This window comes from Trachinotus anak, unplaced genomic scaffold (genome assembly GCF_046630095.1).
Source record: "Trachinotus anak isolate AG129_WGS33_773 ecotype Australia unplaced genomic scaffold, CSIRO_AGI_Tana_v1 ptg000009l, whole genome shotgun sequence".
Classification (NCBI taxonomy): Eukaryota; Metazoa; Chordata; class Actinopteri; order Carangiformes; family Carangidae; genus Trachinotus; species Trachinotus anak.
The window spans coordinates 7,354,680-7,381,460 of record NW_027273860.1 but is presented as its reverse complement, the minus strand read 5'-3'; the positions used below and the strand labels follow the sequence as shown (position 1 = coordinate 7,381,460).

At 40.2% G+C, this 26,781-nt stretch overlaps 4 protein-coding genes across 5 annotated transcripts; 2 read left to right on the top strand and 2 right to left on the bottom strand.

The window, feature by feature from the left end:
• The first annotated feature begins 1,714 nt into the window (after positions 1-1,714).
• Positions 1,715-5,577, top strand: myl12.1 (myosin, light chain 12, genome duplicate 1). Its single transcript, XM_071484918.1, has 4 exons — positions 1,715-1,846; positions 4,162-4,361; positions 4,614-4,775; positions 5,013-5,577. The coding sequence occupies exons 2-4, from the start codon at positions 4,178-4,180 to the stop codon at positions 5,183-5,185; spliced, it is 519 nt and encodes a 172-aa protein (XP_071341019.1). The 5' UTR covers positions 1,715-1,846; positions 4,162-4,177; the 3' UTR covers positions 5,186-5,577.
• Positions 5,578-6,821: 1,244 nt separating this feature from the next.
• Positions 6,822-10,751, top strand: fastkd3 (FAST kinase domains 3). 2 transcript variants are annotated; one of them, XM_071484914.1, is made up of 7 exons: positions 6,822-6,944; positions 7,264-8,752; positions 8,877-8,962; positions 9,747-9,921; positions 10,008-10,077; positions 10,186-10,300; positions 10,480-10,751. In XM_071484914.1, exons 2-7 carry the CDS (start codon positions 7,294-7,296, stop codon positions 10,576-10,578), a joined length of 2,004 nt encoding a protein of 667 aa, XP_071341015.1. In that variant the 5' UTR covers positions 6,822-6,944; positions 7,264-7,293; the 3' UTR covers positions 10,579-10,751. The 2 variants fall into 2 exon arrangements, with proteins under 2 accessions (XP_071341015.1, XP_071341016.1); XM_071484915.1 differs by having other exon boundaries at positions 6,857-6,944; positions 7,237-8,752.
• A 39-nt stretch (positions 10,752-10,790) lies between these two features.
• Positions 10,791-14,231, bottom strand: chmp5b (charged multivesicular body protein 5b). Its single transcript, XM_071484917.1, has 8 exons — positions 14,067-14,231; positions 13,307-13,411; positions 12,575-12,621; positions 12,336-12,429; positions 12,182-12,253; positions 11,707-11,815; positions 11,235-11,350; positions 10,791-11,138 (listed from the first exon to the last, which is right to left on the bottom strand). Exons 1-8 carry the CDS (start codon positions 14,133-14,135, stop codon positions 11,088-11,090), a joined length of 663 nt encoding a protein of 220 aa, XP_071341018.1. The 5' UTR covers positions 14,136-14,231; the 3' UTR covers positions 10,791-11,087.
• A 1,168-nt stretch (positions 14,232-15,399) lies between these two features.
• On the bottom strand, positions 15,400-21,953 carry LOC139625180 (delta-type opioid receptor-like). The gene is made up of 4 exons (XM_071484916.1): positions 21,758-21,953; positions 21,160-21,424; positions 18,316-18,668; positions 15,400-17,945 (listed from the first exon to the last, which is right to left on the bottom strand). Exons 2-4 carry the CDS (start codon positions 21,402-21,404, stop codon positions 17,416-17,418), a joined length of 1,128 nt encoding a protein of 375 aa, XP_071341017.1. The 5' UTR covers positions 21,405-21,424; positions 21,758-21,953; the 3' UTR covers positions 15,400-17,415.
• Positions 21,954-26,781: the final 4,828 nt, after the last annotated feature.

Below are 26,781 nucleotides of genomic sequence, written 5' to 3'. Positions count from 1 at the left end.
TTATAGCAATAAATATCATACAAACAACATAAACAGGCTAAGACAACTACCACATACTGTACAATAATACCCAGTTGTGGCAAACCTCTACATGGAAGAAGTAGGAAGGAGGGAAAAAAATTGTGCTTGTGGCAAAGAGATTTCTATTTGTTAAAAAAAAATGTGAATCAAAACAGAACAGATGATCAGTGGTGAGGGTAAACAAATCAACAGTGAAAGAACAAATGCTTTTGTGGATGTCTGTATACAGATACAGGGCAGAAAACTGTAAGCATTCCCCCCTGTTATGATGGGGAATATGGGTAATATGAACCTATACACGACGTTCCTGTTATAGGTAGATAAGTCAGCTGAATTTGACAGAGTTGTGATCTTCCCTTCCTACTGAACTGAAGGGGGGTAGTATCTGCCAGCAACATTCCCAGCTGTACATAGGCTGAAAGATACGAACCATAACTTCTGTCCAGTCAGGACTTTCAGAATAAAACCACAGCGGAAGCACGATGCAAATCATGATTAAGATCGTGGACTTCAATCATATGATCTTTTGGCCAGATAACCCACCCTACACAAAAATGGAAAAGTTTGTAAATCAGTGAAATACATCTTCATGAGAAATTCAAGTTTGTACATTTGTACAAAAGATTTGCATTAAAAAAAATAAAAAATAAAAAATACATATGTAGAAGAGATCTATATCTGTAAAAAGCAAAATGAGACTGTGTGAATAAAAACTCACTAAATATATAAGGTGGCTCAGTTGCCTTCATCGCCATGTAGATCCTGAAAGGTTCACCTGCCCTCTGATTGGATGCTGCTTTGTGATTGGACTGGCATTGTCCAATCATAATAAAAAGTCAGTTCAACACTCTTCCCAAGAAAAACAAAGATCAACATTTCAGTTCTACTCAATTCATTTCCTTTACTGTGCAAGTGACCCATCTTCCCAATCAAGTATACAATCAAATTGTGTTTTGTCATATATATTTCAGGGCGAAAGCCAACCGCCGCAGTTTAATTTTCTTATGTGTTATTCATATTACCCCAGCAAAGATGGCCGAGTCTGGGCCAAGACATCCAGTGTTGTTACGAGTTTTACCGCTTTGTCTTTGTCCAAAAATGTTAAATGCTTGCTTGTTAAAGATTTGAAGCACTCCTTTTAGGTGTAAGAAATTACACAAACATTTTATGTCCCTATGTTACAAATATTGACCAAACTGCTCTGGGGAGCAGGAACAAGAAATGTGAAGTATTAGGAAGGGTTGGGTTCTCCTTTAAATGCACAACCCATAGTTATAATATAGTGATGATTATAATATCTGTGATGATGATTATTTGCATCTTACAGCATTATAAAAAAAATTGAAGAAAACTCAACAATAATGTCCAAAAATGTTGCCTTATTGATGGCAATGCCTAATTTCCCCCCATCATTTAAGCTTCACCTTCCCTTAATTGCACAATGCCAAGGAGGATGTGTTCTTTCTGTCCATAAAAGGGCATATCCAGGAATGTGAAGGGAGCGTTTGTGGAAGTTACATTTGCTCCACCGGAGGGGGGGAAGCTGTGTTTTATTACTACTAATATTGAAATATCACGAAATATTACGATGCCTTTTCAAATGTAGTGTGGTAAAACACATTTAATTATAGCACTCAGACGAAAAAAATATATGAATTGCTTTTTAAACGAGTAACCGTGGCTTAGTACTTCACGGCCCCCCTATTTTCCATATTGGTCTGTTCTGATGTGCTGTACGGAGCCCAGCGTTATTATGAGGAAGTGAAGGGCGGTGGTTGAGAAGAAGAGCAGCACCGGGGTAACTGATAAGTCAGGTTGAAGTCAGGTAAGACAGTTTTAATTTTTATTGTTATGTATACAACAGTTAGCTAAGTTATAAATGCTCTGCTACCAGGATACCACTCAGCTACTGACAATATTAAAGCAGTATATGTGAATAACATGTCATTGTGCCATTTTGAGTGGACGGTTGATAGAATTAAAAACACAGCTAACTGTTAGCTGCGCGGCTAATAGCTCGATAGTTATACGCAGTGATACCAAATTAGCTTAAAAAAAACGGGTATTTTATAGACTTGTGAAGTTAGTGGTTAGGTTTATAGTTTTAAATCTATATGTAAAGCTGTTTTAAGTGGGCTACCTTTCACAGATGTATGCACACTAATTTTTAATGTCGCTCAAACTAGGCCGCGAACCATCAGTACTGTGTACGTACTTACTATCGAGCCAGCGTTAGGTGTTATTGTGAGATGTTTTTTTTCAACAAATTAATGATGATGAATTGATTTTGTAAGAAGAAGATGGCTGTTGGTGTGCACGGTAAAGCGCACAACACAGTCAAAAGCATATGTTATAGTTTCGTCTGCAACTACCGATTATTTTCATCATAGATTAGTTTGCCGATTATGTTGTCGGTGAAACATTGTCTGTAAAACGTCGAAATAGTTAAAAATGCCAGTTCTAAAATGTTCTTTTGTCTAATCAAAGGCCCCAAACCCTGTCAATTGTCATGTATGACTAAAACTCATACATTCAAAAATGAAAAGCTGGAATCAAGCCAATGTTCATTTTCTGTCCATTGACCAATTGTTCCAGCTGTAATTTCAATAACTTTGGCAATATTTTTTATTGGTAACACTTCTATCAACATTTGTCTTTTTGAGTAAAACCTTCTGCAATGTAAGCTCTTTACTAGGACCAGCAAAATGTGTAGCTCTGAGTTAATAGAGTCTTAATAGTAACAAACAAGTAAAAAGTACCACCATTTGCTGTTGTCGCCTCAGATGTGAGAATCGGCTCCTTTTCATTGTAAATAGCATATTTTGGGGTTTTACACTATTGGTCAAACAAAAGAAGCAATTAAAAGCTGTCACCTTGGGCTTTGGGAACTTGTGATGGGCAGTTTTCACACTAAATGGTTAGCTATGAAAACAATTGGCAGCTCACTTGATATTTAAACAGTAGTAAGTTGCAGCCCGAACTCAGAAAATTTGTATCATTGAACATAAACAATTATCACTGTCCCAGGTCATATTTTGCTACATCACCACATTGACAGTGCATCAATACAAGGCAGGCCAAGCTCTAGATTTGTCCTTTTTTTTTTTTTTTAAAGTCCATTTTCCATAAGTACCATGTAGCTCAAACATGGGTATCTGTCAACATAAAGTTGTGGCTGTAGGACAGTTCAAGTCTAAATTCGAGACATTGCCTGATAAGGGCATCTGTCCTCACGTCAGTAATTTTCGTGCTCTCTGTGAAGGCAGTGAGCTGATCAACCTAGAAAGATGAGAAACATTCCCATTTATAGCTCATTGAGGGACACCACACTGGGGAATCACTGCCAGAGAATTAAATTACTCTGCCACTGAGTTGTGGGCACGAATGACGAAGTCTTATTTTGAGTAACAGTGTGATCCACTTTACCTTTGATCAGATTGTTTCCCCATCTGTCATGGATATTCTCAACTTCTGTCTCATCAGGCTTATGTTTTGTCTTTTTCCTCTGCACTGTGCACTGTCATGGTTGTCACTGAGGCATAAGTTTGATCTGATCAAAACAGGCCAGCAATTCATATTTATTTTCTTTATTGATACATTTGCTGAATATTTGTTTATCATCACAATCTCTTAAAGCAGAAGGCTGTGTCATCAACTTGCTTATTTAGTCCAACTAACACTCTTAAAACTATGTAAGTATATAAATATTTTTGCTCAGTCACATTGGACAAAGAAAAGCAGAGTGATTGGCATTTTTGCTTGAAAAATGACCTGGACAATTAATCCAACACAAAATTATAGATTATGTTTCTGCTGTTCAACTAATAGTCGATTTAATTTGTTTCAGGTCCTGTCAGAAATCTCAATAAGCCAGAAATTTGTTTGTGATGGAGGCTCAAAATGATCATTTACAGAAATAAAATGTTGTGTGTTGTTGTATTTTCATGACCTAAAAAAGAACTGCCTGAACATTAAACTTAAAGACACTGCCGATATTCAGTCACCCACTTATATGATCAGGCATGGAAAAGTTATTTACTTTACTTACTACTTTAAGGAGCAAGTCCCATGCTGTCACAGTGCCTGACTGTATATAATCTGAGGTTTGTCTTTTTTTTTTTTTTTTTTTTAACTTCACAGGAACAAAACAGTCAAAATGTCTAGCAAAAGGGCTAAGGGAAAGACCACCAAGAAGCGCCCTCAGCGCGCCACCTCCAATGTCTTCGCCATGTTTGACCAGTCTCAGATTCAGGAGTTCAAAGAGGCGTTTAATATGATTGACCAGAACCGTGATGGGTTTGTCGACAAAGAGGACCTTCACGACATGCTGGCCTCGCTGGGTGAGTGGGAGAGTCTCTGAGACGAGTAGCTTACTTTAGGATGAGCTGAAGTCAGATCACAAATGTGTCAGTATGAAGCTGTAGCAGCTCTGCACTTTACTCATTTGGGTGTATACCTGCAATGTTTGCTGTTTGAAAACTAGTTCTTTGAACAAACACATTTGAATTTTCATCATCTGTTAATGTCACATTTACTTAAAACCACCTTTGCAGACTTAGTTTTAAGTGTACTGTACCTGTTTGTTTTTACAGGTAAAAATCCAACTGATGAGTACCTGGAGGCCATGATGAATGAAGCTCCTGGACCCATTAACTTCACCATGTTCCTCACAATGTTTGGAGAGAAGCTTAATGGCACAGACCCTGAGGATGTGATCAGAAACGCATTTGCTTGCTTTGATGAGGAGGGGACAGGTAAATTCTGACAGTTGTATTTTACCCTTTAATGTAATAATTCACCCTTATTGAAAGCATTTTGAATTGCAGCTGTTTAAAAGGTGTTCTGCAGACAAACTTGCCTTGTCTTGCCTAAAACAATCCAGTTGCATAAAGACAAATCACTCAGGCAAAAGAAAATTCCTTAGGAGATGATTCTGATGATTCAGGCTCTCTTCTTCTTGGCCTTCTTATCTGACCCGTCTTCCTCTTCAGGTTTCATCCAGGAAGATTACCTCAGAGAGCTGCTCACAACAATGGGTGACCGGTTTACAGATGAAGAGGTGGATGAGCTCTTCAGGGAGGCCCCCATTGACAAGAAAAACAACTTCAACTATGTGGAGTTCACACGCATCCTAAAGCACGGTGCCAAGGATAAGGACGATTAAAGAGCCACACCAGCATCTTCCTCTTCACCCTCTTCGCCTCTTTGTCAGCTAGATCACCGTGTTGCATGTCTCAGCTCTTCAGTATAAAACCCATTTTAAACAAACCAAAGCAATAACTATCCACTGTTTATTGTGAACTTCCAGTATTGCCAAATTTACACATCTCTAATGAGAAGATAAAATTCTAGTAGGATGTGAAATGTTTTTTTTCTATCATGTAAAGATGTGAAGTGGCAGCATCTTGGAAGCTCTAAGGGATAAATCTTTGCAATTCATGTGATCGGGTATAGCTGAATTTTTACCATTTTATAATATAAACTTTTTAAATAAAGCCCTCTATCAAGTTGTATTTTGCTGACTGTTTCCCTTCCATAAATGACAACTGAAATAAGTGTTGCATTATTCTGTCTTTATTTTTCCTGGGGCTTAAAACTTAACTTAAAAGCTTATGCACCATTTTTCTCTTCAGGTGCTTGTCAAGTCTTGACAAGTCTGCTGTCCCTCCTCTCTACATTCATTGAGCGTGTGCAGACTAGCATTAGCTGTATTCTCTCTGTAAAAGGGCAAGTTAACATGAATACAACCTACACTGAAGACTGCTCTGTATTGTTGGTGGCATATTTGAATTGAACCCCTTAACGGGAAAGGGAAACTGCCTGAATACTACTATCACTGGTATGTGGTGATGACTCAATTATGTCATACAGGGAGTGGCCTAATGTAATAAAAATACTTATAAGACACTGAGCCATAAGACAAGCACGATAAAGCCCATCCCATCTGATGACTGCAACAGGTTACAATTGATTCAGCAGCAGTGCCTGAGCTCACACTTTATACTGCAGAATGGCAACTATCTAAACTTAGGGCACCTCGTAGCCCAGTGAAGTTGTGGGCAGTCACTGGGTGCTCCTTTTGGAAGTACAACACAGATGACATTTTACTTTATATTCCCCATTAACATTTTGAAATGTCTCTTTGCTGCAGGGGTTGTATTTGCTTAAGTTTACTTAAAATTAATATATATATATATTAAAGTGTGTGTGTATTATCTACCCAAACTTTGGCATTGTGGCATTCAACATGATGCTATAAGGGAGCTATATAGGGACTTGAACTGTTGCAAGGTTAAATCTGTGGAGATTGACAATCAAGAAGTTTTATATTTACAATGAACACTTCATTTAGGTACACTGATAAATTAAAACTGACCAGAAGTGAATGAATGTACCGGGCCTTTTGAAATAAGGACAACTGTGTTGAGTCGCCCTCTAGTGTCTCAATGGAAGATTAAAACTGCAAGGTGCTGCCTTCCAGTGATGTTGGAAAATTATGAATTGCATTTGAATGTCCACAAAAGTCAGGAGGTTATTGGGGTATTTTGATAAAGTAATGGACTGATCGAATGACATTTTCTGGGACATACAATCTGAGGTGCGAAGATCGTGGGAGTAGTTCAGGCTGCGGTAGTTAGTATTTTACAGCAAAAGATAATAATCAAACAACAATCCTCTACTTATAGTACATGTTAACAATTTTCTGCGTTTCTATTCTGTTATATAGTCACTCTTGTGATTAATTTCGACTACAAATCACATGTAACACCAGGTAATGAGTCACGACACCACCGATAATACTACCGAATAACGGACTTAACGAGAAGCCGTGAACGCCTCACTACCCTTACGGAACCACGTTGGGACAGCATCTTCTCTGTCGGCGGTCTCTGTGACCCTTCGCCGCTGCCGGAAAGATCCAGGTAGAAAATTTACCAGTTCTATTTTGTTATTTGCTATTTATTTATCCCTCACATCTTATATGTTAGCTTTAAGACACGTTAATAATAGACGTGCCACTGTTGTGGGCTAGCCAGGAAGCTAGTAGCCAAGTAGCTAACGTTAGCTAATCGCTATCCTCAAGGTTGGTTAGTTAACAGCGGAGTAACGAAGGGGGAGGAGGTACAGTACTGTCGTTGCTGGTAGTTTTGCTCTCTAGTTTACCGACATCGTGTCCTGTAGCAAAGCTTTATAAACCTTTTCTTGTTTTTCAAGTTTTTTTTTTCACTGTTTGTGACTCAGCTGGGTCTGAGGAGTCCTGGATCAGGGGTCATGGCTCTGAAGTTGATCCAGAGATTTCCACTGCTCGGGATTCAACGTTATCCTCCTGTTGCACCTGTCTGCCCCTTCACCCGGCCTCTCAGAACCAGCAGTACGGGCCAGCCCTTGTGTGTGGCCTGCCTGTGCACCTCAGCCGGCCGGTGCATCAGAAGATGGGGCTGCAGGAAGCTCCAGCCGGACTGTGGGGTTAGGAGCCTGACCACCATCGTCAGGGAGCCGGCCTTTGTCGCCAGCAGCTCTGTTGGACTCCACAAAGATTCCTTTCCCCGGTTCCGTCTGACCCAGTTGCATCGACCCACAGCTACAGAGGAGCAGGCTTTCCAGCAGCGTATAGGGAGCTGCTCCTCTTCCCGGCAGGTCTTCAAACTGCTGCGCTCCGTGGAGATCTTGTCTGACACCATGGCTGCAGCAGCACTTCACCGTGTGGCCGACCTGGAGCACGATGGAAACTCCCTGAAGGACCCTACAGTGCTGGAGAACGACACCACCAGGGCCCTGTGCTTCCAGCTGGAGCAGGACTCTGCACGGCTGACGGATGCCGGGCTGGTATCAGCTCTCCTGGCCTGCACACGCCTCTTCTTGGATCCCTGGAGCACTCTGATGGTGCGGCTGGTATCTGAGAGCCAGGAGAGACTAGACAGGGGGCAGATGACTGTAGGGCAGCTGTGCACCTTAGGCCAGGCAATGCTGGCCATTGAGGGTCCTGGCTGTGTGATGCTGGAGCAGGTGATGGATGACATCCAGAAGCAGGAGCCCGCCCAGTGGAGCCCATCAGATCTCATTGCTGTTTATAGGCTCCTGCAGGGTGGCATTGGGGAAGGTGGAAAATACAGAGACTTGCTGAATGCCATGCACGCTCACGCTGTGACAGTCACCTCCCGTATGGATCCTACTGCCGTCAGCGTGCTGCTCAGCGCTCTCGTGACCTTGAACCAGACGCAGGCCATGCCACTTGTGATCGGCCTGTGTAAGCAGGCTGTGCGGCACGTACCTCACTTCACAGATGAGGAGCTCACCCTTGTGGTTGGGGCGCTGATCCACTTTGGTCACAGCGATCGTTACTTTGTGCAGGCGATGGAGAAGTACGTCCCTACGATGGCATTCACCTCCCACCCAGAGACAGTTACCAAGGTGATGCAGTTCTTTGGCCGGAGGAACATCCTTTCCCCGGCTGTGTTTAACGCTGTTGCTGAGAGCTTTGTGTACCGAGCAGATGACTACAACACCAGCCAGGTGGCCAGGCAGATCATGGCCTTTGGGAAGCTGGGATACCTCCCGCCTAACGCAGGCGACGTGTTCAGGAAAGTTGAAACCATCCTGCACACACGCTTTTCACACTTCCAGCCTCGAACGCTGCTCAACCTGCTCCACTCCTGCATCCTGGTGGAGAGGTTCCCTGTTAATTTTGTCTCCAAGGTTTTCAGCAGGTACTTCCTCCAGCAGCTGCAAGGTAAAACATCCTATCAGACATCTGTAATATGTATGAATGTGCCACGAACACATGATAATAGATAAAATCATTGTCCCTTGTTGACATTTCTTCATGTATTTTTGTGTTAATTTCTGTGCTGCAGAGCAAGACACAGGAATCGATCGGATCGTCCTGGCACAGCTGACTCAGCTCTACATGACTGTGAAGCTGGAGTGTCCTTACTATCAGGTAGAGTATTTAAAACTGTGTCAAGGGATAACTATGTTAAAGGTGAGAGTGGCAAACAAAGGAAGGAAGAAACCTGAATACACACCTTGGGCCTTGACACACCAGCAGTACGTGAGGTTCACTGCATTCAAGTTATTTGTGATAAAACCTGTCTTAGTGTATCTGTACATTTCCCAGAATGCTTTTAGACAACCAACAGAAAGCAGATGTTAACTTGTTGAGTTTATCTCCAGCCTATATTTGTGAATAATTAGACTTTATCCTCATTAACATTTATTATAGGTTATTTAAGCATAAATCTATGTGTCTAGTAGTGTCTTTGTAAGAGTTCCTCATATTTTTCTTGTTACATTTACAACATAGGTGTTAAAATTGGAAAGAACAAAGGAAAAAACATTATCCATTTCTCCATTGTCATAGAAAAAAAAAGGAGCTAAGTCTATATGACTGGAAATAATTAGTAACTTTGCTCGTCACATTTCAATAAACACATACTCTTTGTTTTCAATTTGAGATCCAGAGGTACAATTAAAATAACAGCAGAATAGTGCGCTTTCATTCTGAAAGGCTCAACTCCACTTTTACTGCAGAAGTTTTTCTGTAGCTAAAATCTGCTGTAAAATTAGAGAGCATTTAGGTGTTGTGTCTGTTATCGAGTAGAAATGAGAAAAATATACTTACAACCAAAAAAAGGAAAGAAAAGATAAATGTTTCTTAATTGGGTGGAAATGTGCATTCATTTGTCTCCGTGTGTGTGTGTTTTTTTGTTCTGTTTATTGATCAGGGTCCCCAGCTGCTTCCAAAGTACCGCGTGAAGTCTTTCCTCATGTCTGGACGCTCCCTGGAGACGCCGGTGGACACACATCTGTACAACTCTGTGAAAACCGGACTGATTGATTTGCTTGGGGCTCGTTCGTACTTTGGATCCAAAGTTCTGACGCCATACTGCTACACACTCGGTAACAGACACACAACAGCTGTTTATCTCCTGAATGTTTCCTGTACTCGGCCTACAATGGGCTGAACATTTTTTCTGCTCTTACAGATGTGGAGATAAAACTTGACGAAGATGGATATGTGCTGCCTGCCAGTCACAATGACGATGTGTACAAAAGGTAAATGGTTTTCTGTATTGTACTATAATGTATTGTGTTGTATAAGGTCGTTTATTAGATAGGAAATCCTTCTGAGGTTGATCTTTGAGAGCTGATGTGTGATTGCAGGATTGCTCTTTGCATTGATGGACAAAAGAGGTTCACTACAAACATGAGGCAGCTGCTTGGAAAAGAGGCCATCAAGCAGCGACACCTAAGGCTTCTGGGATATGAAGTTGTTCAGGTTAGACCTTCACACTCACTTTTATGCTTTAGAGAGTCACCAGTGTGTTCTTTAGGCAGTTTTCTGCCACATTCTACCCAAATATTAGACCTCTGTAGTATCTGTTGCCAACTGGCACATAAAATACAAGTATCTGTTTGATGCTAATGTGTCTAAATGATGTTTTTCTTTTTTTCTAGATTCCTTACTATGAATTTGAGAAACTGAAAAACATGACGAGCGTGGTGGAGTATCTGCACCACAAAATCTTCCCACACACTTACAGGCTGAGCTGGTGATGAGGAATGATGTGATATCAGGAATGTTCACTGTTATCAAGCCTTTTTTCTCACTGAAAGAAATCACTATTTATTTTTGCTAATCACTCGATACCAAATGGATGTGTTTAAGTTATTGATTATGCCCCTCCACACTATATTACTTTACAATAAAGCCACTTTTGTATAAACGATGACTTCTGAATGATTTCAATGTATCACACCAAGTGAAGTATTGTTTGAAAAATATAATTTATTTTGTTCCTAGCAAAACAATGCTGCAGAAACTGTACAAAGTTAAGAGAATCCCAATTCCAACAATCACCCCAGGTACATATGAAACAAGGTCACTCGTATAGAATAATCACAAGCTTTAATTAAGAAACCTGATTTGACGTTATAGTTTCCATCATTGGACAGAAGATGCTTTGGTTTTCAATGCTACCCTCTAAGGCTGGGAGTGTCATTTGGATAAATACAAAAAAGGCTATGATACATGTAAAACAAGCACAAATGCTCTGATTGCTTCTTTATGTAGCAGGAATCTGAGGAAGGCCAAATTCATCCACCAGAACACCATCCTGAGAAAAAGAACAACACACATTAATCAAACAAAGCTGTCGTAAACGAATGACGAAATTAATTTAAAGCTGAAAACCCCTAAAACTGTGACGTACCCTGTTGGTAGACTTGTCGCCAGGCAGACCCTCTGGGATGGAAGGAGCTGTTGAGGCCTCATCCAGGTAGGAGCTGTCGTCATCCATCAGGAGCTCGTCTCCCAAAGCATCCAGCTCTGTGGACAAAACAGTTAAAGCAATCATCAAGTAATATCTATCACTAAGACTGCAATGGGTCAGGGTTTGGGTCGAAAACAAATTAAATTAGTTTTTTTTTTAAATTAATTATGAGCCAACAGTTTCTTGACTTTGCCTCTGGTATTCTTATTTTTCAATTAAAATCCTATATTGCCAAAAAAAAAACTATGACACAACTTTAGTAGAAGACAGCTGCATCTATCACCTCCTCACAAACTGTTAAATATTCATTAAGATGTGTTACAAAGCTAAATGTGTAAACAGCACCGATGCAGCTATGAACTCAGCAATATTGTTACAGCATCATAGGAAAAAATAGCAATGTTTTCCTGACCCGCTTCCAAGTCGTCTTCATCAATGTCAGGCGTGCCGTAGCTTCTGCCCAGCGCCTCCTGGATGTCATTGGCGTCCTCCATCATGTCCTCCAGCTGATCTTGAATGTCCTGTATATCACAGACAGTAAAGAGTTAAAATATTTCTCAGATATCTGCTCTGTAAGACGCTCTACAAGGACTTATATTGTGCTGAAAGCTGAACAACACACTGTCCCAAGCTCACAACTGAAACATGTTACTATCTATTACAGTAACTCTGCAGCTAATAAAATGTTCAGACGATGTGTGGTACATTTTGTCTTGAGAGTGTCTTCTGCCCCCCCAGCATTTTAATACAACAATGCACAATATCTGCCTTATTAGGAAAAAAACAGGGTCCATTATCTCTGAATATATTATACTGTGAAACTCATCTGCTGATTAGAGAAAATAAATATATTTGATATAGCCAAGTTGAAGTTTATGGTCCTTTACCTCAATTTGATCAATTTTCACGTTCTTGTACGCCTTCTTCATGTCTTTGAGGCCAACTTTCATAGCATCAACCTAAAAAGAAAAACAAAAGTTAGCGGAAAACACTTTTTTCCCCTGTGGTTAGTTTCCTGGATGTATAAATCATCTCTCTTACTGTGGTTTTAGTGTCTTTAAGGGACTGGATTGTGTAGTTTGTTTGTTCCATGTTAAATGACTGCTGCATGAGGTTATCTCTCTGGCCCTCATACCTGGAGGACACAGATAACATAAGGTTAGGGTCATATAATAGCTGAAGGAGGGAATATGATTGGATTTGGTGATGAAACTATTGGTCATTAAAGTTTATTTTACCTGGTTAATAATAAAAACACTGAAGTTTCTGTAAGTACTTACATTCTCTTCTGCTTCAGAACTCTCATAGCCTTTTGCTTGACCATGTTCTAGTAGAAGAAAAATGAATGAGAATAATTAACAGGTTATACACACAGATGATCAACAATAATCATGCAGTGGACACAAGTATATGAGAAGTAGGTTAGGGTACTGAACCTCAGTACTTTTTTAAATATAAATTAAAATGTGTGTGTAGGGCAAAGTATCAAAAACTGTCAGAGTCGTAGTTTTGTTTAGTTATTCTTTGATGAGATTCTCATTTAAATCAAATTTTGGCAGTTTTAGATTGTATTTTGTTTGGGCATTGTTCTGTTAAATGAAAAAATGTATTGTAAAAAAAATAGTTGATCTTTCTTGCAGTAAGGAACTAGAAAAAGTGTAATTTTAGGGATTCATATTTAATGACACAGAAGGGTATCATAATGTTATGTTAATTGGAAGATCTATGTTCACTTCTGTATTTAGCAGCATAGAAGTATAGGATGAAAACTTACAGACTGGTTTCATACATATTTTTTTTAAATAACCAAAAGTCCAATCACACACACCAACACTTCCGGCTCTGTCTTTCTCAGCATGTGTGTGTGTTATAATAAAAACAAAAATGTAAGAAGAAAGTTAAGTTTATGAACACTCCTCCTATATTTATATTTGAACCAGACAGACTTTTAGTCCTGGCTAGTAACACCCCGTGGCTTTTGTTTTACAGAAGCACTGGGCATGAAATCTCACCTTCGAAGGCCCATCTCTCATTTTTTTCATCTGATCCTTGTACTTGACAAGTTCAGCATCTAGTCTGGCAATCTTCTTGTCAATGGACTCCGCCCGAGAATCAACCTTAAAGTGGAAAACAGAGAACAGGACATCAGCTTGGGTGAGATACTGATTATTACCAACAGGATCATTTTAATATGGATCTTACAAAATATATATAACCCACGATGACTTTTTTTTTTTTTTTGTGGACTGGTCCTTTACACACAATAGCTTAATTGAGGATAATTGATTACCACTAAATACTATACATCATCTGACTCTTTCTCTCAAGTCATCTCCTGCCAGCTAATAATAGCTCTAGCCTGACAAATAACCTGTATAACTGGTTGATGTCAGCCGTTTCACTGAGAGGATAACATGGTTTCTGCTGTGTGACAGTCATATGGCTCAAATTCCTGCTCAAAATTACATAACGCTGATTCATTACCTGAACAGACACAGATTGTTTTAGTCAAATATCTTGATTATTGATTGATATTATTAACACATTGTGTCAAGTAAAAACGTCTACTTGGATAATCATGTCTAAGGTTTATAATGTAGCAGCTTATTAATCTATGAGCTATTAAACTCGGTTATTATGGCAGAACACTGGTTAAATATGGCAAACCCTGGCCTTGTTTCTGCTCAGGAAAGTTAGCTGACCCAGCCGAGAAGGGATCCATCTTTGTTTACTTTGACAGCGTTAGAAAACTTGTATTAACATCATACTTACGTTTCCTATGCAGTCCGTCAGGTTCGGCGGGGGGGCCTTAGGCTTTCCTCTGCCAAATATACGGTTCATTTTGGTGAAATCGAGGCTTAAATGTGGAAGAAAGCTGCGTTAGCTCGCCGTCACCGTCCAGCTGAAGGAAAACACCCGGAAGTGACTTCCAGGCGACGTCAGAGGGGGGGGGTCACATGATCATTACTCACTCAGCCACGCCCTCCACAGTGCTCGGTTTACTGTGTTTATTTTTAATACTGAGACTTTGTAAGTGTTTGTTTGCTTCATGTTCAAATATTTGTTTGTGTTGTGAAACTACTAAATTGGCAACACACAATGAACACATATTAGGCTGATATATCCTTTTTACTATATGGATTACACTATTGATTATTTTTCAGTTCAATGGTTGAATTAGGGCCACAGACTCCAGGGGACGCCCTTGGCCTCAAAGTGTGGCAATTTGCATAACTTCAATTAAATGTGACTTAACTGTGGTAATTTTGGAATAAAGTGCTGATGTGTTAAGGACCCTCACATTTAAAAACGGCAAATGAGGGAGAAACATTAACATACACAATTAAAGCAATAACACTGTCATATTATAATTCAGGGGACTCTGACTCAGGGTATTGAACGGCAAGGTGTAATTGATCACATGTTGAGAAGAGAGAAAAAAATATTTATTTTTACAATAGACATGATGTGGAAAAACAGTTTCAAGATGTCAAAATCTTTCATACCAGTATTTCAGCTAATGTTGTACCTAAATCTTTTAAATTGTTAAATTTCTTTATTTTAAATCAATTACCACACTGTACACATGGTCTAAAAACTAATTTTGGAAACAATCCATCATAATATGAGGTGGAGAAAACCCTATCACTAAGCAGCACATTCCTTGCATTTGAAGCCCATCTAGTGTGTAATATTATATATAACTGCATGTCAGTCATGTAACTATATAGATGGCTGTAGTGAAGCCCCCGCACATGCAAAGTTATGTGCATGCTACAATCACTGTAGGATTTTTTTCCACATATATTTTATTTAGTAATGTCATTTTCTGTCCTCTGGAGGGAGCTGCTGGCACAGAGTAAAACTAAATCTGAACCTGAACACTGAACACTCCAGACCTCCAGCCAGAGCTCATCTCTGAAAATTATCGTAAGACAGAAAACACTCTTCTTATATCAAACTGTGGTACAAATAAGCCATTGTGAGGAGCAGAGTTTTCTTTTAAAACAAGATATCCGGAAGACAGAAAGACATTTGCGAGCATCACTACAGGGAATTAGGACAAGATGAGCTTGTGACTGTAAGAGACGAGAATCAATGTGGATTTGTTAAACTGGCTTTAATATTAAGCATTTGACAGACAGGATGTTTCAATCAATACATCTCCTGCTCAGTTCACAGCAGACAAAGCCAATACACAGTAGCACACAGTAAATTGAACAGAGAGACTGAAAATAATAATGAAAACAATAATGATGTCTTGGTCACAGTGAAGTTTCTTAGAGTAATGACTTTTATTTTTTGTCAAGTAACAGAACCTCTGTGCTATATCTAGTTTTATGCCAGTACACATGTTGCTGCTCGAGATTTATTAACAGTTTAAAATAAAGGTTTATCTCAAAATCCACAAAGCTGTTGTTTAGAGACACAACAGTGAAACTGAAAGTGTTCATGGAAATGGGTTTCCTAAATATAAGATGAAGTTCTTCTCTAATGAGACATGAGCTTATACCATGATGATTTATCATTATGTTTATATAATACAGTCTGTTTTCAGTACATTCAAAATAACAGCACAGTCCATAAAGCATATAGGGTGCTGATGTTGCTTATTTACTATCATAGCAATGATCACTGACATGCTACAAATACAGTATATTTCAATGGCTGTGCAAAGATTTTCTTTTTTGTAATCTATACAAAATAAGGTCTTGTATACATACTATCATACTATACATTTGAGAGAATGTACTGTATTTAACTATGTGCACAACTTGTTAAAACAGCTATTCATGTTTTCTCTACAATAATAGCATGAGTATTTCAATAGGACTATGCGTATCATGGTAAAAGCCATACACAGCACATGTGATTGATTTATATACCATAAATTTAACAACTTATCAATCTGGACACAAGTCCAGAGTCAAAGCTGATAGAGAGCCCTCTGTCAAATTTTAAATGCACATTGCACATCCAGGATTTACCCTTTAACTTTTCTCATTGATAAACTTGCTATGATGCAACTGAGTGTTGCATTTTTTTTTTCCTTTCAATCCTTTCAAAGCCAAACACGAGTCAGTCTGTGAGCACAGTTCAAGCTCTTTACAGAGGTGAAAAGTTTTTGGCACACATCTGCTGTCAGTAATTCATACAACTACCACTGAGATGTATAAAATATATTTTATACATGAAGTGCTGTTTGACCCTGTTCAGTAAATCACATTCCGCTGCTACAAACATGTTATCCTGGACTGTTAAAGGCACATTTGGCAATAAAAAAAAATGAGGGAGGGAATGACGGGAAAAGGAGAGAGGCGCAGAGAAAATGCAGTCCAAAGAATAAAAGTCACAAACACACAGATGCAAAAAGCATGTAAAACTTGACCCATTAATGTTACTATTTCCATTAACACCTTGCTAATCTTCCCATATAATCATCAGCAAACCTCCTGATGATGTCTGATGCAATACGCTCTGGGATGCAACCTTTTTTTTGCCACTCACATTCGTTAGTTGCAGCCCTTTATTATTTAGGGCTTCAAGTAAAAGTTTTTGTTTGTCTTTTGTATCATCAATTAATCACACATATGAGAAGCTGGAACCACCAAATGTTTGACATTTTTGCTAAAGAAATTGACCTAAATGATCATTCAAAATAGTCAGCAGCAGCATTAACTTTCCTCAGGAATATTTAGGAATGATCTGAAATCAGATAATGTTAAAGAAGAGTCTTAAACTGATTTTGTCTTTTCGTTCCTGCTTACACAAAACTGTCACATCCACCTGCAAGTTTAAATAATAAATGCACAAACTTTATCAAAACTGCAAAGAGAAAATAAATTAATCAAAGAGGAAAAAGTCACATCAGAGGAGGGTTGAGGAAAGGACATTGGTGTTTTTGATTCTATTTTGTATTTGTGACTTATATTTGACCTCTGAAATGAAATCATATTAATGTTGGCACTGCTTAAACATCAAGAGACAGGAACATAAATCCAGTCAACCTTCGCAATTGAGTCCAAATTACAGTCTACATTGCTGATGTGACGTGGGTTAAGCCCAGGTCATGTGAGTCTTCTTTTTCAATGTGGGAAATTGAAGACAGTTCCATTGCTAGTCATGTTGGTTTACTAGTCCCATCTGGGTTCTCCAGGGGAACAGCAGCCTCTCGCACGGTGCTGGGGGCCTTTTTGCTCCCTGACACTTTCTCTCCTTTCAGTTTGGCCGAGAGGCAGAAATCCTTGAAGCACCGTTTGAAATTCTCATCCAGAAAGGCATAGAGCACAGGGTTGAGGCTGCTGTTGGTGTAGCCCAGAGCCACGCAGAAGAAGTAGGCGGCCATGATGGCTGTGGTTTCGGGCACGCTCACGAGCGCCTTGACCAGGATGAAGATGTGAATGGGCGTCCAGCAGACCACGAACACAGCCACCACGACCACTACGAGTCTGGTGATGCGGCGCAGGTTGCGATCCTTCTCCCGCGAGCCGGACAACATTCGGACGCTCTTCAGCCTCAGGACCATTAGGGAGTAGCACACGGTGATGATGAGCACAGGCACGACGAAGGCGAAGACGAACACGCATACTTTCATCAGCGTGTCCCAGTACACGTACGGCTCTGGGAACTGTAAGGCACACTCAGTTATGCCTGCAGGAGGAGAAAGAGAGAGGGAGGGAGGATGAAAATGTGAACTAAGTGATGAAATGCTTGTGCTTCATCATAAATAAAATTCCACTCTGTGCCTTTCTGTTATCAATTCAGCGAGCTGTTATGGAGCAGCTAATCTGCTCTCCAAAGGGAACATTTTGCTCTCAACTCTACTTTTTCTTACATCATCTATATTCAGGAGGGTTGACGCATGATGTGTGGCTAATGGAAAAACTGATGGATGGACTTGATAGAATATGTTTCTGCTTTAAAAATACTATCAGTTAATGCTTGAGGTGGATCTCTAATGCCTTGAAAATTGACAGAAACCTTTAAACTTTATTGGGAGACGGTGAAAGCACTTCCTCACCGCTGTTTGTCTGGGTGCCACCCAGAATAAAAGCAGGTATCCCTGCGGCTGAGGACAGGATCCAGATGCACACATTGATCATCTTGGCTTTGATTGGAGTGCGGAAGTCCAGGGCTTTTACCGGGTGGCACACAGCCACGTAGCGATCGACACTCATCATGGTGAGTGTGAAGATACTGGTGAACATGTTGTAGTAGTCGATTGAGATGAAGACCTTGCAAACCACCTCACCAAAGGGCCAGGTGTTGAGCAGGTAGTCCGTGCTCTGGAAGGGCATCGTGGTGGTGACGAGGGCATCGGCGAGCGCTAGGTTGAAAATGTAAATGTTGGTAGCTGTCTTCATCTTGGTGTACCTGTTAAACACGCAGAACAGGAGAGAGAGATGACCAGGGCTAACCATCCATCCAGACCTGTCATGGCAGCCAAATGTTGCTTGAATGATTGGCTGAAAAACGTTCTACTTGGCTCATAATGAATTAAACATTGTCCACTGCTTCCTTGAATCAGTAATGCAGTTTTTATGACTCACACTTCATTGTTATGTATAGCGTGCCTCTGATTGCAGGCCAAATGTAATCAACTTGTTTTCACATCATTAAATAATGATGGCATTAAAGCTCTATGTGATGACTTTTGCAAAACTGAATTCTTAGGTCTAATTTTAAGTTTTAATTTTTACCAGAGGTGACGTCTACAGGTCCTTAAGAATTCAAATGTTATGATTTATGGCACTACACATTTTCATGGCTAAGAGGGAGTGACGCAGTTGTTGTTGATAATAAACACTTAAAATGAACATAAACAATAATAGACAATGTAGTTGCCATTTTTAAAAGTCAAAAGCCTTGAAAGAACAGTTTGACATTTTGGGGAACACACTTATTGACTTTCTTGCAGAGAAGATCAATACCACTGTCATATTTTTCTGGGAAACATGAGGCTACAGCTAACAGCCCATTGACATAGGTTAGCATAAAGACAAGGAGCCTAATGGATGGAAAAAGCTAACCTGGCTCTGCCAAAGCTACCAGCGCCTCTAGGGATCCGTAACATGTTATATCTTATTTGTTTAGTCTGTGCAAAAACTGAAGTGTGCAAAATGACATGTTGTGATTTTAAGCTAACCACCTGCTAGCAGTAGCTTCATATTTATTGGCCCAAACACAGTGTATAGGTGTGGTGCATGTAGCGAACTTGTTAGCAAACAGTTGCCTCTTTACACATCAAGCAGACATGGAACGTCTTTATTCATTTAGAGTCTTGTTTCTGGTCAACTGGGGCATGTACGTCCAGTATTCATGCTTTGTTTTGGTCTCCACCATCTCCTGAAAAAAGTATGTATCTTTTTAGCTGACAAATGCTGCACTATTTTCACCAGCTAGATGCTCATTTCTCTGCTGTTCAGTGCTGGGCAGGTAGTGTACAGTGGGTGTATCGGAGCTTTTTCAGCTGAAAACAGCTGCCTGCTGTGAGGCTGAATCAAACCATAAAGCCTTGGGTCGTCAAACCAAAACAATCTGCTGAAAGATGCTAAAATGCTCCGTGGAGCTGAGAGAGAACTGAGTTGAGTGATAACTCTCTGTGGTTCCACCACTAGAAGCGACAGCTTTAAAATTACACAGTCATTTGATCCATTGCTAATACAATATTGACTAGAGCTGTTTAACAGTACAAAACGTACCTATTTAAAGATATATGAGGTAGCATACTTTTACTGATGCCCCGCGCTTCATTGTTTACTACATGGCCTATGTTGACTTGACTGTATAGTTTTGCATCTCAGATATTTGTTTACACTAAATTACTTCTGGAATCAGTTAAATCACCCTCCACATAGCAACTACACAGCGATACGTAGTCATTTCAAGTGACACAGTCAGCCTGATTTGAGGTAACTGTCGTCAATGGACCATAGCTCTCTGGATGGCACGGCTGCATTTCACATTACATCAAAGGAGATTTGCTGCTCTCTCACACACCATAAATAATACCCAATGAGGTGCAAGCAGGCTATCAAGCTTGATAAAGCACCACTGGTTTCAACTATAATTAATATCATGTCCACCAGACTATGGGTCTGATTTATAGTTTATTGTTATTATATTTTATTGGAGGTCTTGAGGGTTATTGGATTCATAAAATGGGCAACTTTGAAGGTTTTGGGCACTTCTTAACCAGTGAAGGAGACAGAAATCAATTCTATATTTATATCTCTATATATCTTATATACCCATTCTGTCATGCTGTACACATTTAATGCTGGGTGAGAAATGACAGCATTAATCTTAACCCTTGCAACTCCAGTTTTGTCTCATGTTACTTACAAGCCAAAAGACTGTTCCAATCATGAACATGCACATTGTATTCTAATATTTCCAATAAACAGACTGCATAAGTGGCTATCAGAGCAACGTCCCTTGTTTCCGTGAAGTACCAGTCTCTAGAGTGCATCCAAGAACAGACGGCAGGCACTTAGACCAGAGAACTCAGACCAGACATAGACCAGATGGCCTGCAGGTCATTGGAAAAGTCAAATGTTTGGTGCCAGCGCCTCCTCCACAAGAAATAACATTTACAATGGCTGTGGAGAAATGCCTGGACCTCTGTTTGTGTTTGTTTTGTTTTTTTTATCATGCACAATTAGACTTTTCTGCATGTGCCTTAGATAGTTTCCTGATAGATAATCTTATCTTCTCTCATTTTCCAGAACAGTTCCTGTCAAAGTTCAAACTGCCTCTTCATTTGCTACTTTAAATCACTGTAACATGAGCCTACTAATATCTATTTACAATGTATTTCCAGTAGCCTATATCATAAATAACATGTAAAAAAAAACAAACTTACCTAACAATAACATACATGACGAGGCAGTTGCCCAACAGGCCGACCACAAACACCACGGAGTAGACTGCGGTGATGATGGGGATGATAGGAGACATGCTCTCCTGCTCCCAGCTCTCATCATGGGTCACATTGCGGCTCTCGGAGTATCCGGGCACCCAGGTTGAAGAATTGACCGGACAATCCTCCAGCAGCGTAGAGAGGCACTTATTGTCTTCTTTGAAAATTTCAACCGGAGTGCTTTCCATTTTCACACCTGTTTGTTAGGCTGCAAAAAAAAAAAAAAAAAAAAAAAAAGTGGATAACTGGGGGGAAGAAATGCATTCAGAGATTGAAAAAGGCGGGGGAAGTTCGCTGACATCGGTGCGACTGTGCCACAAAAACGCGTGTAAAGCAACACTTCATTCCCAAGTAAAATGGAGAAAGAAAAATATATATATATGCATGAGCATGATGATGGAAAAACGTGAGACATGCACAAACTTCACTTTGGTCCTGGAGCCACTTGGTCGTGCAAAACAGTCGGAAATAAACACACAGCGCTGCAGCCACTCTGGGAAAATGCGCACTGCAAACATATCACAGTAACGTGTTTACTCACCTTTATCAACCCGAATTAGCGGGCACTCCCTGTAAGACAGCCTGTGTATGCTTTTAAAAACGTGCCCTCGCAGTTATCATTCAGCCCGCCTCGTTTTTGTTGCCTTGGTGAAGCTTACAGCTCGTCAAAGTTTGTGGATGCTACTGCGCGCCTGGAGAGGAGCAGCCAGCAGCTTTGCGGACTCTCATGCACACGCACTGATGGGGAGGCGGCGCGCAATCAGGCTAGACCCCAGCGCACACACATACGCACACACACACACACACACACACGCACACGGCCAGGCTTCACCCACAATATGAAATGACAGAGCGATGACAATAACCCGCAGGCAGGCAAACGGCTCCCCACAGTCTCACAGTGGAATATAAATCGTTGGGCGTCATTAACAAAGAGGTCCCTGATTATTGTGTATTGGATATGTTTTAAGGGGGAAACCCATGATTAAAATGACATTTTAATGAAATTATCCCCCCAAATCTAGTAACATCCACGTCTCAGCAGCTCTCCATGGTCTTTTTTCTTGTGCAAATCTTAAATGAAATCTGGCTCTTTTTTTGTTTTTGTTTGTTTTTTTTTTTTTTTGTTATTCTCCCTTTCTATTAAAACCTGGGAGTGAAACAGAGGTGAGAAAAGACATGATATTCAGCCACAGGGTCATAACTACTTTCACTGAACACAGCACTGCACATTTCAGGGCATTTCTGCTTTAGTGGACAGAGTACAATGCAGGGACAGGAAGAGGGACATGATATATGGCTGAGGTCCAACACAGGCAGGATTCAAACCACCCAACCAGCAAGCAGGATGACCCACCATTTCACCTTTGAAGTCATTTTTTATAAAGGTAAATACTGACACACTTCAGTCATGGATCTCAAGATTTTGCTGCTTTATCAACATCACTTAAAGAGCAAAGAGTTGGATGTTTTATCTTTGGTTTTTAAAGCATACAGATTCTGTTTACGGGTTATTTTGTACTAAAATAAGAGCAGAAAAATATTTTCAAATACCTACTGCATTAGTGGTGTCTTAAACTCTGAAGCACCTGCAGCCCAATGTATCAAGCTTGGCTCTCTGTTTTAAAGGATCCCCTGCAGTGTGGTGCCAAGAGGCAGCTCTCTTTCATCCTGCAAGACTAGCACCACAGGCTGTGAGTGAGCTAAGTATTATGATAGCTGGTGAAGTATGGTGGACGGCAGAGTTGCACAAATGTGTGAGGAGCATCTAAGAGCACAAGCATAAATGAAACAAATGAAAGGCAAAAAAAAAAAAACATGAATACAATAAACTAAAAATGGACCCAAAACACAAGTAATATCACTACACAGGGTAAAATAATGTTCATCTCTTCTTTGTTGTGTCAAATGTGCAAGCTCAGTTTCTGTCTGGAGGACGGATCTCTATATTTACTATTTGGTACAAAATTGGTTTCGATAAGGTCATTAGCAAAGAAAAAATATTTAAAGAAATAAAACCGATTGATTTTTGCAATCAGCTGACATGCACCCGGACACATCACCAGTGATGTTTCAGGGGGTCTTCGGGTGATTCGGGTTTTTCGACGTCAGACGATCCAGTCGGAGTTGCTTGTGTCCAGGTCTCCCACCCCTACCCCACCCATGGCTCTCCTCTCCTGATCCCACAGCTGCCTTGAAGCAACTTCTGCTGCCTCTGTGCCCTTCACCAACAGGCCCCTGTGATGCCCATTATGTTGTAGGCCCTGCAGACGGATTTACCCCGCAGACCCTCTGTACCCGCCCTCAATAAGCCCACACCTCGCTCGCCACCTGTTGCTTCAACGCTCTTCCACTAGCTCAGCTCATTGAGCTCCTGCTGCAAAGCAAATGTCAGTGTCAGTTTACGTTTATAGTTTTGTAATGACAGTATCTGATTATGGGGGGGGGGGGGGGGGGGGGTCTATTTGTCTTCATAGTATAAATACTGATATAATGATTTGTTTTTTGAAAGCCAGGGTTTTTTTCCCCTCACTTGTAATTTTGCTCATCTTCATTTCATCTTTTCCTCTTTTAGAAGCCTATATATTGCACTACATTACATTATATCACATTCTTCCATTCTATCAAATTAAGACTGCACTGACTCATGGACCACATCAGATGAAAAATAAGAAACCTATAGATGTTTACATCCGATGCTTTAGGGCGATGCTGTGTGTGAATATTATGGGACAGGGATTTACAGTGGATCATAATGTGAGTCATCGGTGGGCAAAGTGGCCAATCGAGCTGATATCTGAGGATGTAAAAAGGTCTCATTTGTTGAGTCCTCAAGGCTCTCAGAAGCCATGGATCTGTGAGCTTTTGTCAGTAATTATGGTGAATATAAGGGGAAAAAATCCAATGAAAAGTCAGAAGTCATTATTGCAGAAAAAGAATAATTTGAACAGTTTGGCTGCTGACTCAAACTAAGTAATGAATGAGCTCATTTCTGCTCCGGGTATCTGCTTCCATTACATTTCTTTATAGTCAGGAATTTCTCTGAGTAGCAATCGGGTCAATGACCTCAGGGTCAAGTTATTCAAGTTCAAATAAAAAAGTGCGAACAGATATATTTTCTTATGTACCCACACTAATTGCTGATTTTAAGAAGCATATAGTTTTTAAACATATAAATTATAACAATTACAACTTTTAACAAAACTGTTGAGTATTTTGTACAATCTTGTGTGCTGTTTGTGAGTGTTGAATTTTAAATGTGTGGAAGCAAAACTCAGTCAGCGCAAACATTCAGCAAATTTTCCTGGCAGTAGAGAGTGGAGAAATGAGTTTTGAATGTGGTGAATGATAATTACTGTCACGGCTCAGGCTTAGGAGGAATCAATAGCATGACTCAGAGATGCTGGTAAAAAGTTTGAAAGAGCTCACCTTTTATTGAGATAACACAATTGGACAACTTAATTTTGGAGTGACAGCTCAATTTGCACCTTGTGGATCCACCAGTCAATAATTCATTTGTCTTGTAGAGTGTCTGGTTTTATATCAAATTTGCCAACTTTCTCTTTGATTTCCAGCTTCAGGTTACACTGCTTACAGTTTACACAGTGACTGAACTGTCTTATGGCTCAGAAGCAACAGGTCAGTTCTTGTAAAAGCCCCACTGGTAAACAGTGACACAACATCCCAGGGGCATTAGTTTCATTTCATCTTTGGCATGAATATCTTTTGGCGGACAGCCACAAAAAACAATTGAGTACATGCACTTGCTTTCTCGCTTTTCTCATTCATATGCACACACATCCACACATAAAGACCCTGACACTGCAAAACATTTCCTTTATTGAATATGTATTTGCTGATATAACTTGCTTGAAGCCAGTTTTTCTCTGATTTTAAACTGGTATTATAATATATAAAATTTTCAGTTCAAGAGCTTTTATTCAGCTCTTGAACTGAGAGCCCCCACCCCAGAGGAAGATTTTGATGTTTGTGAGATCTTATGCTGTGCTTACCAGCCTCCAAGCTTTCTTTAAGATCTTACTTTTCCTTAAGAGCTGTATATTTCAGACACATAAAGATCAGAGCGGTGAGAGAAAAAGAGATCTTAGGAGCTGAGATAAAGCAATACAAAAAATGGTAAATCTTATATTGATCTTAAATTGAGCTCAATTGTGGCTAGGAAAAATAGACTAGACGAAGAAGAGATCTTATTCTTGTATTTTCCTTTCCTCTGGGACAGCTCATCTGTCTGTGTCTCTATTGCTCAGCCTGCTGCTGTCGGGATTTTCAGAATAAAATGGTGCCTGACATTGAAGAAGCTATTTGTAAGTTTTGCAACAGCAACAGTCAGCATTAGCATTAATAGCTGTTTACTTAGAAGAAACTGTGTGCTCAGCCTCAAACTTTATTCTTTTACTCACCAAGAGCTGTCTCCTGCGGTTGAAAGCAGCGCCAACATTAACTCTTTCTCGTTGTTTCGTCTACTGAAGTTAGCATGCTAACCAGCTAGCCAAGGCCCATCTCTCACTTTCCAATAGCGGCTCACTGTAGCGTCCAATCTGCCCTGAAGATGTAGCGCTGCTCACAGGGCGTATTATAACAACGATGGCTGAAGCTCAATCACCACCACAATCACCACCACCCGCTCCGAGCAAGAAACCATGTTCAGTGTTAGAGAAAACTGACAAATAGGCCCTTCAGCAAACAAATCAGCTGGAAAAGCTGTAGCTAATTTACCTTACAAATGATGTTGACACATATTCAATAATAACTCTGCTCTAGATTCATGGTCAAAGACTATAAATGTTTTGATTGATAGACTAAAACAGTCTGAAATTGAGGGTTGCCAGACCGTAGACTTTATAACACTCTCTATCATAATAACCAATGTTTTTGCAGAAAACGGACAAACCTGCCAACTCTGCTGAGATCTCACTGGTTTCTGATCATTTGAGTTTTGTTAAATTATTAGCAGGGGCAATTCAGGAGCACCTTGACATTGGTAGGAACATGTCCCCACACAAATCTGCTTCCCACCCAGTGCATGCTGGGACAGGCTGCAGCTTGAGTAGAAATAAGTTGGTATAAAAACAAAGAAGAGAAATATGAAAACTGTTCTATCCAGAGGAAAGAAACGGTTACATCACATAGTAAGTCTGGAGATAAATCAGTTGTGTGGGATTAATTGTTAATCTGCTGTGTACAAACAGTAGACCCTGTATTGAAGATTATTGAGAATTACATTTTCAAGGGTCCACCTGTCATCACACAGGTTGCATAATGAACTGGGCAGATCGCATTTACAAGGCCAAAAGAATATTTTGTTAGGTCACAGTGATATTGACCTTTGACCACCAAAATCTAATTCATTCTTGAGTCTGAGTAAATGTTTGTAGCAAATTTGAAGATTCCCTCCAGGGATATCAGCTTCACAAGAACAGGACTGACAACCCGGAAACATAATGCCTCTGGCCGCGGCGGTTGATTGCGTGGAGGCATAACAACACTAACAACACAGGTCAGAAAGGAGTGTCATGGGATGGTGTGATGTGATGCTGACACTTC